This window comes from Phragmites australis, chromosome 13 (genome assembly GCF_958298935.1).
Source record: "Phragmites australis chromosome 13, lpPhrAust1.1, whole genome shotgun sequence".
Classification (NCBI taxonomy): Eukaryota; Viridiplantae; Streptophyta; class Magnoliopsida; order Poales; family Poaceae; genus Phragmites; species Phragmites australis.
Window position 1 is genome coordinate 31,784,289 of NC_084933.1, and position 12,932 is coordinate 31,797,220.

General features: G+C 45.7%; 2 protein-coding genes across 6 annotated transcripts; both read right to left on the minus strand.

Annotated features, from left to right (window-relative positions):
- Window positions 1–94: 94 nt before the first annotated feature.
- Window positions 95–9,544, minus strand: LOC133889136 (DDB1- and CUL4-associated factor homolog 1-like). 2 transcript variants are annotated; one of them, XM_062329603.1, is made up of 14 exons: window positions 9,158–9,544; window positions 7,943–8,033; window positions 7,721–7,837; window positions 7,426–7,601; window positions 6,435–7,320; window positions 6,225–6,322; window positions 5,708–6,131; window positions 5,011–5,610; window positions 4,743–4,919; window positions 4,106–4,636; window positions 3,757–3,870; window positions 3,530–3,648; window positions 1,912–3,445; window positions 95–1,072 (listed from the first exon to the last, which is right to left on the minus strand). In XM_062329603.1, exons 1-14 carry the CDS (start codon window positions 9,313–9,315, stop codon window positions 386–388), a joined length of 5,712 nt encoding a protein of 1,903 aa, XP_062185587.1. In that variant the 5' UTR covers window positions 9,316–9,544; the 3' UTR covers window positions 95–385. The 2 variants fall into 2 exon arrangements, with proteins under 2 accessions (XP_062185587.1, XP_062185586.1); XM_062329602.1 differs by having other exon boundaries at window positions 4,743–4,925.
- A 380-nt stretch (window positions 9,545–9,924) lies between these two features.
- Window positions 9,925–12,932, minus strand: LOC133889139 (NAC domain-containing protein 30-like). Of its 4 annotated transcripts, none has more exons than XM_062329609.1 (4): window positions 12,678–12,932; window positions 11,257–11,470; window positions 10,869–11,146; window positions 9,925–10,704 (listed from the first exon to the last, which is right to left on the minus strand). In XM_062329609.1, exons 2-4 carry the CDS (start codon window positions 11,414–11,416, stop codon window positions 10,267–10,269), a joined length of 876 nt encoding a protein of 291 aa, XP_062185593.1. In that variant the 5' UTR covers window positions 11,417–11,470; window positions 12,678–12,932; the 3' UTR covers window positions 9,925–10,266. The 4 variants fall into 4 exon arrangements, with proteins under 4 accessions (XP_062185593.1, XP_062185589.1, XP_062185592.1 ...); XM_062329605.1 differs by having other exon boundaries at window positions 11,257–11,479; window positions 12,678–12,931; XM_062329608.1 differs by having other exon boundaries at window positions 11,257–11,472; window positions 12,671–12,931.

The following is a 12,932-nucleotide window of genomic DNA, read 5'->3' on the forward strand; positions in this document are numbered from 1 at the left end:
CTTACACTTGCCTCTCCCGCGCATGGACCAACAAGTTGATACTATATAATATAACCTCTTCGCGACCATATTAACTAAAAGCGCAAAGAAGAAATTTGCACCAAAAATAAATTTGAATTGATGGGCTTGTCTCGGACGAAAGCAAAATTCACAAGCGTTCCCAGCTTTACTTACATCATCCAACGCCTCAATTTATGTTTGACACTAACAGATACCCCCATGTATCCCAACAAGAAGGTGATAATTACAATCATAATGTGAGGTAAAAAATTTGGAGTTGTGCACGGCGGCCCGAAGTTCTTCAAAAGGTTCGTACTTCATGCTCTCGCATCCAGCATCCAAGCTGTTCCCGCAACACAACCCCTTCCTCAGAAAACTGATACCCTCACATGATCCAACCTTCTTCGTCACCGCTGCTAAATGACTCCATCATGTCACTCTCATCGCCAACTTCTTCACCATCACCTACAATCTCCAGGAAGCCCCCTCCCCCTTCAAGGTCACCTTCGTCAAGGAACTCAGGATCATCGTCATTTTCATCCAAACTGGCAATTTCATCATCACCACCGTCGTCGCTGCTGTTAATTAGATCATCAGAATCTGTCTCCCCTTCCAGCACAGGCGCAAGAATGTCATCATCGGAGTCATCATTGTCATCATCTTCGTCATCTGTATCACCTGCATCCTCTGGATCTGAATCATCATCAGTTATTCGCTTCCTGCCAACTTCAAATAAGCGAGCAGAAGAGAACAGCTCCTCGTGATCATCCATAGCAACAACCCCGATAAGAGAGTCATTCGGCTCAGTAGCGAGGTCAAGGACACAGCGGTCAATTTGGACGGTCGCAATATCTGAGTAAGTCACAGCATCAATCGTGCGGAACGCAGGGAAAAGAGGATGTCTGACCCGACGAGCATTGATGGACGATGATACATCCTCAAGATTACGCCTGAGGATGGCATAGATAACATCACCCGTGCCATTGAATTTTATTACTGTCTGGTCCAGGGAAGGGACACTCCTCAGAAGCTTAAATTTCCTCAGATCCCACACCTCCGAATTTAGGATGACCTATAAAATATCGAAGACGGAGATGAGAAGACAAACGCACTAGCAACAAATTCCTCTCAAAATATCGGCATCTACAGCAAATAATTTTGGTACCACAATCGTAAACATATAATTTGTTCACACCATTGTCCAGCACAGTCAAACCCCAGCGTAATTTAATCACTTGTCCATGCTTCGTAAGGTTCTTATATTTGTTACCTCATGCACTTATCATATTCCACTCAAACAAGCTCTTGCAGAATATTTATCGAGTATTTTGTGTGGCCAGAAAGATATGATTAAGTAGAATCTTAGAAAATCAGTTACTGAAAAAAATTGGAGACTTGAAATGCAATGACGTTAACTCAACACGCTGTTGAATGTAACAGTAGCCAGTAGGTATTGCTGTTTAAAGATATTGAATAAGGGGCCGTGCATCAAACAAGCCTACTGTAACATGGCCCTGACTGAGCAGTAACATGCAAAGTCAAGAATCCCAAAAGCACACAGTGCATCCATAAAAAATATACATAAATGTACTAGTTTTTTTCTGTATTATAAGCATTCTCAATACTCACAAGAATAAAGGAGGTGACAGGAGCAATGAAACAAGAAAAGGGAATGGCTATCTGCCTTAAATGCATCAAAGAGAGGAGAAGGGGATGATTGTGGTTAATGTGAAGAGGAGGGTAGGGTGAGAAGGAAAATATCCCTGGTTCAGTACAAGCTTGAAGACATTACTTTGAAATGGAGGGATTAAGTTTCTTGGTCATGCTACGAAATGGATAAAACTAAACTACAATTCAGAACATAAAGAGTAAACGGAAATAATTAGTATGGTTCAAGAAAAAGAGTTGCACCTCATTTCCAGCTGGATGGAAGCCACCTCCACAATAGTCTGTGAACTGGTCAAACTGATGAACAGGATTCGGGCTTCGTCTATCCCACAGGACTCCATTCCACAGCAACATTGTGTCTGAAGGACTGAAATGTATGATGGGTTGTATGTAACTCCGGCCAGAACCTGAATGGCTAGAATTATCAGGAAGCCGCAGATCAACACTATATGTCTGTACATCATACAATTGAACCTCTCGCTGTGTTGAATCAGTAGAAAGGGCAGCAAATAAAGTTCCGGAGTGGCTAAACCTAGCAGCTTTGCAACCCTCAAATGTGTTCAAAGGTCCCCCAGATATTGAGGAGGCATCCCAGATCTTAACCTCATTTAGGCTGGATGTGAGAATCAGCTCATTTACACCAGAATATGTTGACTCCATGGTAACAAGATGTTGGTGGCATGTTTGAGTCTCTAAGAGGTTTGCAGTGTTACAGTCAAATATTCTTAATTCACCGGTGTGGTTCCCAGCCGCAACTCGAGATGCATCTCTAAGAAGTGTCATGCAAGTCAACAGTGAGGCCTCATCACGACAAACACGGTATTGCTTGAACCTGCTGTATATAAAATGGCGATCCCTACGAGGTATTTGGATCCCACTAAATTGCCTGCTTATCTCACGGCTTCCCATACGAGCAGCTATGTTTGCTGGTGCACTAAGGCTGCGGCTAGGCTCAGGGCAAACATGTGGGTGCAACAGGGAGAGTGGTGGCAAAGTTGTAATTGGAGCAGGACACTGGCGGTGTTGATGTTTCAAGTATTGCACAACCAGTGAATCAAGTGTCATACGCTCCAAATTTCCTGATTGTTGATCATTCACACCAGGATGTGCTGTGGTTGTAACCACTCCTGGTGTCCCTTGAGAGCTGTCCAAGCTTTCAGAATAAATGTTGTTGAAGATTGTCCGACCAGAGTGAAAGGCAGTAGGGGAATCCACTACTACAGATAGACCCCTGCGAGCAGGAGCAGGAGCAGGAGTTTGGAATATGGAAGATTGGGATGCTTGGTCAGCTGTTGCAGGGCGCTTTGCTGCTGATGCAGAATTAATATCCTTCATATCCACTAGCTTCCTCTTAAGTGGCAGCGACAGTGGTGTTTTATGCAATATTTCTGAATCTCCAGTATCGACTCCAATAGGTACCGGACTTTTAAGAGTGTCACTTGCTCTATTACCAGAAAAGGGATGTGGAGATTGAATTCTTTGTGAGAAACTGGATGAGAAGGTCAGTGCCTTCTTCTTAGATGAAGGCGGGACAGATTGACATCTCTGGCCAGCATGATCTGAGCTTATATTTGTTTTATCTGGGAGAAAGCCCTGAACATGACCAGAAGGCCACTGTTGCTGAACAGATGACGCTTCCAGGGCAGGAACCTGGTGGACAGGAGGCACTGCAGCTGTGGATGGCAAAGGTGCAAGGTCAGCCTCCTTCTGTAGCATGGCAGCAGTGGCAGCGAAACCAGACCCAAGAAGATGTTCATGTATCAGCTGCATCAGTTCCCTACACATGCACAAAAAGAAAAGTAAGGGGACAAACTCAAAGCTGGTAAGGTAACACACTAGGGCAAACATACAGCAATCAAACCTGGAGTGATAGGATATTGGAGTAGCAGCAGCTATTCCAGCTCGCTCAATGCGCCTCAATGCTGGTGCAGCAGCATCAGTCGCTGCTAATGTTGTTTCTTTTCCAGAATTTGTCAGGACCTGCCAAAAGAAACGAGCAACCATATTACTCATTTAGAGCGCTTTCCTTCTTCAGAGGTTCAAACCTGCAAAGTTCTTGTCTACAGTTGCACAACATTAAATTGTTACCGCAATCAGTTCAATTGCAACTTGGGTCAGCTCAGTTTGCCATCTTCCACTATCAGCCCCAGATGTCTGGGTGGTACTGGTATCTCGGATCAATTCTGATAATTTCTTCCCCACCTGAAACAATGCGTGCATAGTTATCTACAAGGTACACATTGCAGATTAATGTGATTAAACTAATCTCTTCAGTTATATGTAAATAAAGGGTCCAAGAAGGGCATAAGAGGGAGGCAGTATGCCATCTGTATTATTTAGCATGCAGTGAGGAATCATAGTTAGGAACTAAACAAAAATGTTACAATATGGGTCAAAAAAAACAGGGAGACAACTATTGTTCTGCAGCCCACGATACCTGGAGCTTTGTCAGTATATGTGCAATTGCATCGTCTCTGGCCAGCCCAAGCAAGACGCGGCAGGCAAGGGCACGAATAGGATCAATAGCCACAGGATGTGTAACCATCCGAGAACTCAGAAGCTGTAAAAGAATTTTTATGCCATTGTTGGCTCTTACTACTTCTCGAGCTTGACGATATCCTTGTTCCAATTGAGCAGCAAGACCAGGACCTCCAGCTCCAACTCCTAAGGATATTCTCCGATCACCGACCACTCCAGATGGCACAACAGGTGTGCTAATCTGCATTGATGTATTGTTCCTTTCAGCAGGGTTGCCATCACCAGATCGTTCCCAAGATTCACCCTGATTTGCTATTATATTCCTATCTGAAGTACTTTTTTCGAAGTTCCTGTCTCTGCTTTCTGATGAAGACCCAACAAGTGCTTGTGAAGCTGCAGGTTGCTGATTGGCAGTTGAGGATGGCTTGTTGCTGATAGAAGGTGGGGGGCATACAAGATTGACAAGAACATTCAATGCTGGACAGATCACCTGATTCACAAAAATGATTATAATAAGAGTTGCTATTTGAAAGAACTTCAGCGACCATCTTTGGAATTGTGAATCTTAATTCATATTTTAAGAAGTAAAATCGCACCTCATGATCAATATAGTCGAAACTTTTCACCGCGTCTAATAGGACAGCCATACCAACACGATTGTTGCTTAATGTTGCATGCACTATCGTCTTGCGGCTGTACGGCATCAGTGTTATAATGTGAAGAACTCCAATTGCATATTGAGTTAAGTCACGCAAATATCGATCACCATGTGCCTGAAACTATGGGTCACATCAGGTTAGCAACAAACTTTGTATAGCACACAAGCACGCAACGTCACAAACACACATAAAAATAAGTTTTTACCTTACACAGCTCTAGCATGGTTATATGACCACTAGAGGCCACAAATTTGTCCAACACAGGCCAACGAGCTCTCACGAGAGCAGGGCCTAACTTTCGATCCCGCTGGATCTGACGAAAAACAGCATCCATAGCCTCATTGCTAATGTCAAAAGGTTTGTAACCAGCTCTTGCACTAGAAGTGTTCCGAGCAATACTGCGGATGCTCTTGCTTGGCCGAATGGAATCAACAAGCTGAAGGAGATGAGCTCTAAAATACTGCCGTAGTGCAACACATGTATGGTATGCAACCTGCTTTTCTGATGCAGTCAGAACTTCAGCGGGCGATCGATCATTCCCTTGATTTACATTGGAGGAACCTAATCCTCCAGAGTTACCACCAGATCTTACAGACGCACAGCCATATAGGATATGGAGAAGTTTTTGCATCCCCTCCCGTGCATCAAATAAATCCAGAACAGCTTTGAACACAAAAGCAGCAGCGAAGAAAATGGCTGCACTTTTTCTGGCTAAATCTTGTGGGCACTCAAGAAGTTGAAGTGCTAGTTCAACAACATTACCGAGTGTGTCAGATGAGAGCGCGCAAACACGTTCCATGGTAGACTGCAAGCATAGTGAGAGGGATTAACGTGGTGGAAAAAAGCGACAGCAGATCAAAATTAAGATTGAATAAACAAGCAGTTTATTGTTCTGTGTCTACCTGAAGAGACCCGAAAGTAAATAAGCAGGCAGAAAGACCAGTATATGTCTGAGTAATTCTAGGAACAGAGAGGATCTTCTGAATACCGCCACGATCAACAAAGAGTGCAGCAAATTTCCGGTGGGCAGCCAGTGCACAAATTAATTTAAGGACATCAGGAAGTAGCGCAAAGTGGCCACCTCCCTCCTGGTCTTTTATGCTCCTTTGCAATAATGTGAGGCAAACATCAACACCCTTTTCATGGAGAACAGGACCCAAAGCTTCAACATACTCTCCCAAAATCTGTAGGCACTGAATGCTATATTTTTCTCTAAGTTGCAAGAGCTGCTCATGGTCACTGATAACAAAATCTTCCAACTCCTGGTCTTCGCTGGTTTGCACAGCTTCTTCCACAGCACGCTCTTCACTAACTTGGTTTGAGCTTCTGTAACTCCAAAGTAAACTCTCGGATCAGTAACACAAAAGTGAAAGAAACACACTGGAGAAACAGAGTGTGTGTATGTGTTTCTGCCCTTACCGTGAGACGCTAGTAGACATTGCAGCCTCTACTACAGTGGCTGCAGCTTTCTCGGCAGCTAATACAACCGCATCACCGTTACTTTCACTTTTCCAAACCTGCAAAAGTGTAGCGTGTCAATAACAAGACATAGTCACTAATATAGTATGAAGCAGATGGTGAGAGAAGATATCTCTGTTATACAACTTCAAAGATGTATTTTTCCCATACCTCCGAAGCAGCAGATTTCACAAGCTCAGCAGCAGCATCGCCTGCTGCTTTCACAGCTTCATCAGGTGCATTTGCAGATCTGGCCTCAGCTTCTGCAGCTCTCACTGCCTTCAAAACAATGGCAGATATATCCTTTAAGCCAATGATGCAATCCCTGAACCGGTCTTCGTATTCTTCGCTAGAAATAGCGCAAAACAACTCAAGGCCTGTGGATCTATTGTTCACATCAGTTGCCTTCTTTGGGTCTTCAACCCTCGCCGCATTCCTGTCTCTGGTAGCCCGGCCTCCTATTCTCAATCCTGAGGTTGGTGATAAAGGTGCTATTTCAGATTCAGGCAAGCTTTCACCTGCTTTTCCCTTCACTCTAAGTCGAGTAGGGGCTCGACTTGGCTTTCTCTTCAACAGTTCACCATTTTCGCTGATATCTTCATCTTTAACAAGCCTCATCATGGAATGTTTTTCCCCATATTTTGACTTTGTGTCGTAAATACTTGAGCTATAAGATCGATCATTGGTCCTATCAGCCTCAGGGATATCGAAATTATCCGAGGAGGCATCAGCATGCTCAGGACGCAGAGAAATAGTGTCATCCATCCACCTTTCGCCATGTGCTTGCCTTGTTCCAACACCAGGTTCATTGTCCTTCTCCGCAGTAGGATCAGTTAGTATTCCATATCCAAACCTTGTTCCATCCAATCGAGAACTATCTTGAGCCAGCCGTGATTTGCCCCTATTATCATCTCTTCCCCGAGGGTGCTTGGTGTCTAGTGGATGATTAGCATCTTTCTGTGAAGATGAAGCATCCCCAAGGACTCTTATACGCAAAAAGCGCATGAGCTTAGCTGATACCCCCATAGTCAAGACATCTTCTACCAATTGCCCACCGCTGAGGTGAAAATGAAAAATGCAAAAATTAGATGAATATCAGAAATGTGGTTGCTGGTAGCAATAGGATGATATGCAATGTCATCTGATAAATCAACGACAGTACCTACACAACGCCATAGCAAGCAACCCAATAGCATATGTTCTCAGCATCTCAGCATCTGTGGGTTTATTCGTTCCTAAATACTTCCATTCACACTCATTACAAGCTTCAGCATCTTCAGTTACCCAGCTTTTAATATTCTCTATGATGGAATCTTCAAAAGCGTGAGGATATTGAGGCTGTGGAAAGAAACAAAAAGTTGAAAATGTTAGTACCATTCGAAGCAGGAAAACAGATCAGATGCAGACAATAGATATTGTGCAAGTCCACAACACAAAAGAAGATGGGAGGAGCTAACCGTCCAGGCAGAATGGCAGCTTAGGAGCAGCCTAGCTGCAGCAGCACGTACAGCAACAGAGTAGGAGGTATCCGACAAGAACTTACAAAACACTAGCTCGTAAAAATCGTCATTATCCTGCCGATTTGGTTGAAGTAACAACGCTTAGTTTTAGCAATAAATGGGAAAGGAAAGAAAGAAATAATGCTGATGCATGCAAAAATTCAAAAGTAAGATACGCACCCGGAGCAAATTTGCCAGCTTGCCTATTGTATAGGTGCTCCTTGTGTTTGTGTTATTAAACATTGGGTTAGATGCACATAGCTGAAGATATCTGCAGAGGAAAGGACGTGGTTAAGAAGCAATCAAACAAGAAATGTGAGTTCGAGAAGCATGGTGAATTCTGTCTCGATGCAGCAGGAATCTCGGTGTAGAAATTGGATTGTTCCTCAAAGATTTGGCAGTGGCTTATGAATTCCAAATGGGAAGTTGGAGTTCCAGTAAATTTTAACAAAAGTGTGCATATACCATGCACTTTCATGTAATGAAAAGAAATATTAAATAAAGGATGAATGACAGTTTTGACAGTCTACATGGTTAATTTGAGCTACTATTATGCATGAAGGTCGCAAGCAAGATTGCAGCAAGGCTTTCGGTTGATCTTTTGGTCAAAGTTATTTTTAATCGACTCACTGCACTTAACATGTGTTTGGATGGCCAGACGGAGCCGTCCTGGAGATGGCCATCCAGGAAACGTGGTGTTTGGTTGGCGGACGACCAGGACGGGACTGGACAGAGCGATCCCACACCAGGGAATATTCCCTTGTTATGCTGGATGGCTGGGTCTGGCGAAAACGGCCGGATTGGCTCATCCAGTTTTCTCGTTCGATCGTTTGATTTTGTTAGAGTACAAAGAGTGGTCTATAAATTCTAAATGTTTTTATGAGTAAACTAGAGCTCACTAGCAACCCGTTTTATAATTGATTTATCCAAAAAGCCCGAGCCAATATTTAATTAAAATTCTCAAAAAATCTACTTTTATAATCTGCCTCATCCTATCCACTCTAATCCCACCAACCAAATAAAAAACTGGCTCATCCCATCCATCTCAACCAAACAGAAAATTTGATCAATCTCATCCCTAAAAACAGGGATTGGTTCCATCCCATCCAACCTTACTCTCCAACCAAACGCACCTTTAGCTTGGCTAGTAGTTGAAATCTGTGACCCCGCCTAGAAATAGCCGGGTAAGCGTAGCAAGCTGTGGCAAGCGACAGACAGGGCTTAAACCTTGCAGCTCGGGAGCGGGAAGGTCGAGCGTAAGAGTCACCGTGGTGGCAGCCGGAGGATAGAAAAGGCAACAACCTGTCGGGCTACTCGTCCAATTTAATGGAAAGGGGCGGTGGCCTCACAGAAGCAGAAAGGAGGTGCGATCGGAGTGGTGGGTGAGGTACTGACCTGGCTTCGTGGAGGTCGCAGATGGTGGCGAGTGTGTGGAGGAGGCGGGGATTGGGGTCGTGGTCGCGTTCGAGGACCCTGGAGATGACGCTGTGGGCGCGGGCGAGCAGCGCCTCCTCGTCCTCGGAGGCGGGGGCGGCGGAGTCTTGCTCCGCCATTGGGGTCGGTGGGGATAGGTTAGGGTTAGGGTTAGGGTAGAGAGGTGGAGGCGCGTTGTGTGGGTGAGTGGTTGGTTAATGGCGAATCGAGGAGGGAAAGAGACGAGACGGCCTAGGCTGTGCGCCGGTGCCCTGCCCTGCCCTGGCCGCCGCAACTCCTCCCTCTGTCTCGTTCTCTCTCTCTCTCTTCCCGCCGCAACACCACGGAAGGGAAGGGAAGCGAAGAGAAGGGAAGGGAAGGGAGAGGGAGAGGGAAATGAAATGGGATTCGGCCCGGCCCATATCAGATGAAGGCGCTGAGCCCATTATGGCTACTGAAACTAGACAAGAATTAGTAGAAGCCCATTATGCGATGCGGTGCGATGGAGATCACCATCGCCTTACCGCACCACCGGCCCGGCGGCGCCGCGCGTGCATTATATTAGCGGTGCTGCCGGCCGGCCGCCGCCCCAGCCGCCAAAGCCTTAATATTCTTCATTTAATCACTTAATTCCAAGGCCTTTAAGAAATCCCATCACAAAGAGTAACATGAGATAGATCACACAGTTGATCGACATACGCATATATAGCAAGCATGTCAAACTGAAAAATGCCATATACCGATCGAGATTAATATAAGTCAGTAAAAGTAATATATATATATAGCTGTGGTGCATATGGGAAGAAAGAAAATCAATGCTGCCTAGCTACTGACTATGCATATATGGGGTGGGGTGTGTACATGATGACCCTCCATATATCTAACGATCGAATGCGCTAGCTAGACGAGAGGCAAATTAAAAGTCCACCACAAGATCAGTTCCCAAATTCAGTAACTGAAACAGCCTGTAAACTACGTACAAACAAAGATCAATGGCACGGCACATATGTGAATTATTAGCAAAGGATGACACGATGATGAATATTCTTCAGCTAACTCTGACAGATCCGACCGATCGATGAAAGAGGTGGTCACTGAAGGGAGGCGGAGGAGGGCTCATGGAGCTGCGACGTCGTGGACGACAGCAAGGTGTCCAGGAAGTTCCAGTCGATGGCGCCGGCAGCCTGTTGTCCTCCAAGCTGGTGGATCAGATCATGATCAGGATTACTGCTTCTCTGCGCGACGTAGGCGTCGGCGGTCGGGCTCTCGAGCTGCAGGATGCTCAAGAGATGCTTCTTGGATTCCAAGTCGTCGTCTGGGTATAACTGCGGGAAGCTGTTGGCCCCGGCTGCAGGTCCAGGGTGTAGTGCTGAACCCAAGAAATGGTGGTCGCCGTCGAGTGCACCAACGTGCAGCCGCGCGTTTGGGAGGTGACCGTAGTAACCTCCGGGAGTAGCGTAGCTGGGGAAGATGGGCCTTTGGTTCGGGATAGGCTTCTGAAATGCGCGGCACACCACCCAGCCTTCCTCCTGATCATCAATGTACAAGTACGTAGCCGTCAGATCAGATTGCATCGATTGTATATATTATTGTTTATGGGGAAAAGTTTAACTGAAGTTTGATGCATGCACCGCCTGAACTTTGAGAAGAAAATTAAATTACTGTGAAATGTAACTGGATGGATCGGACTTGCCTGCGCGGGTGCATGCTCGTTGGATTGGAGGCGGTACTCGTGCATGATCCAGTCGCTCTTCCTGCCGTTGGGTGCGCGGCCTTTGTAGAAGACGAGCGTCTTCCTCATCCCTATGACCCGCGACCTCGATAGCACTGGCTTGTCCCTCCCGGTGGCCTTCCAGAACCCCGCCGCCGTCGCGCGGTTCGTCCTCGTCCCGCTGGGATACTTGCGATCCTTGTAGCTGAAGAAGTACCACTCCGTCTGCTCATCGTGGCCACCACCGTACTTGCACCGCTCTGACGATCCGACCCAATCCAACACGTACGTACGGTTAACACTAGCAGTTCATGATGATCAAGACTAGCTAGTAGAAAATGAATTAATTAATAAACTAGCTAGGTATTACCTTGCAGATCCCATGGCTCGATCCTGTAGAGATCGACCTCCTGGATGATCTCCAGGTCAATCTTCTGGGATGCGACCTTTTTTGCAAGGTAGTAGCCTACGAGCTCTTCCTCAGTGGGGTGGAACCTGAAGCCTGGGGGCACACAAGACTCCTCCTCCATTGCTGCTACCTAGCAAGCTAGCTGCTTCGGCGTGCCTCCTAATCGACCTCCCTCCTCTGAAAACTAGCACAGAAGCTAGCCTTGTTAGATATGATATATATATATATAAATATATATAGTGTGTGTGTGTGTGTATGGGATCAGTGAGGATCGAGCAGTGCATATATGATGTATGAAGTGGATGAGTGTGGGCCAGAGAGACTAGATGGTCAGTTGCATTCGTGCAATGAGACCTAACAGCAGCAGCTAGCTAGCTAGCACACGTATGGCCTGCTATTTTAAATTGCAAGCTAGCACCAAATCTATCTATCTATGTCGTCAATCAGGAGAAGAAGTACACTTCTAATTCGATTATTACAAGCTAGCTAGAGCTTTACTACTTATTAGCAGATCGAATGAGCCCTAGCTTGTAAAGTAGGAAGAAAGGGGAATAGAAAAGGGAGATGAAAAAGACCACGCCAGTACTGCTGCTGCTGCTTTGTGAGCCTGAAGCTTTTTGGGGTATGTTTCTTTGAGTACACTTCAGGATTAGGCCGGCCGGGGTGCTCGCTCTCCTCTCACATCCATCCACCACCGCACCCTGCACCACTAGTACTACTCCCTCCTCTCCTCTCTCTCTCTCTCTCTCTCTCTCCCACCTAGAGAGAGAGAGAGAGAGAGAGAGACCTCATGGCCGTAAACCATGGCAAACGGCCTGTATTTTTCCATCATTCTGTTGAGATTACCTACGTACGTACGTACCGGCTAACTAGGTAGAGACAGAGATTCAAACTAATCAATTACTAATACGGAATTAGCTAGCAAGCTGTACCTCCGAGACCTTCCACCTGTGACCGTAACTACTGTACTTATGCTGGTAAGCACATTAGAAGAAAAAACTCAGACACTAGCTATTTAATAGTAAGGTGGGTATAGCTAGCTAGAGTATTCAATCTGAAGCTCCAAAATAATCAATATATATGCATGTGTGAGTAACAAATCGATGCTATATGGTCAGAGATCCACTTCAGGCCAGTCTGCAAGAGGCAGCAGCAGCATGTCCTGCTGGTAACGACATATATATGATGTACTACTAAGTTAGCAGCTACACTAGAGTGTAGTCCATGCATACAGACAGCTCTTGTCAAACGCGCGCAGGAGTAACTATACATATAGCTGCTAGGCAATATAATATAATCAACCATGGATGACAATCGACAAAGCAAACATATCATAACATGCAGCAAGTACGTGGGGTGGGGCTGGGGCACTCACGACTCACCAAACGGCCGGACGGATCTACAAGTAGAAGAAGAAGAAGATCAAGCTCGGCTCGCCTGGTTGTTGGAGGGGATCGTTCCCGTTCGTCGGATTTATATTATGGGCCTGCCGGCCGGTCTGTTTTTGGCTAGCTGCAGATGAGAAGATGAGGGGCAAATGATGGATCGATCGACAATATGTTGGTAGGGAAGCAGCAGCAGCAACAGCTTAACTATTTATATAAGGCCGGATTCCAAAAGGCAGTGGATTAATTGGA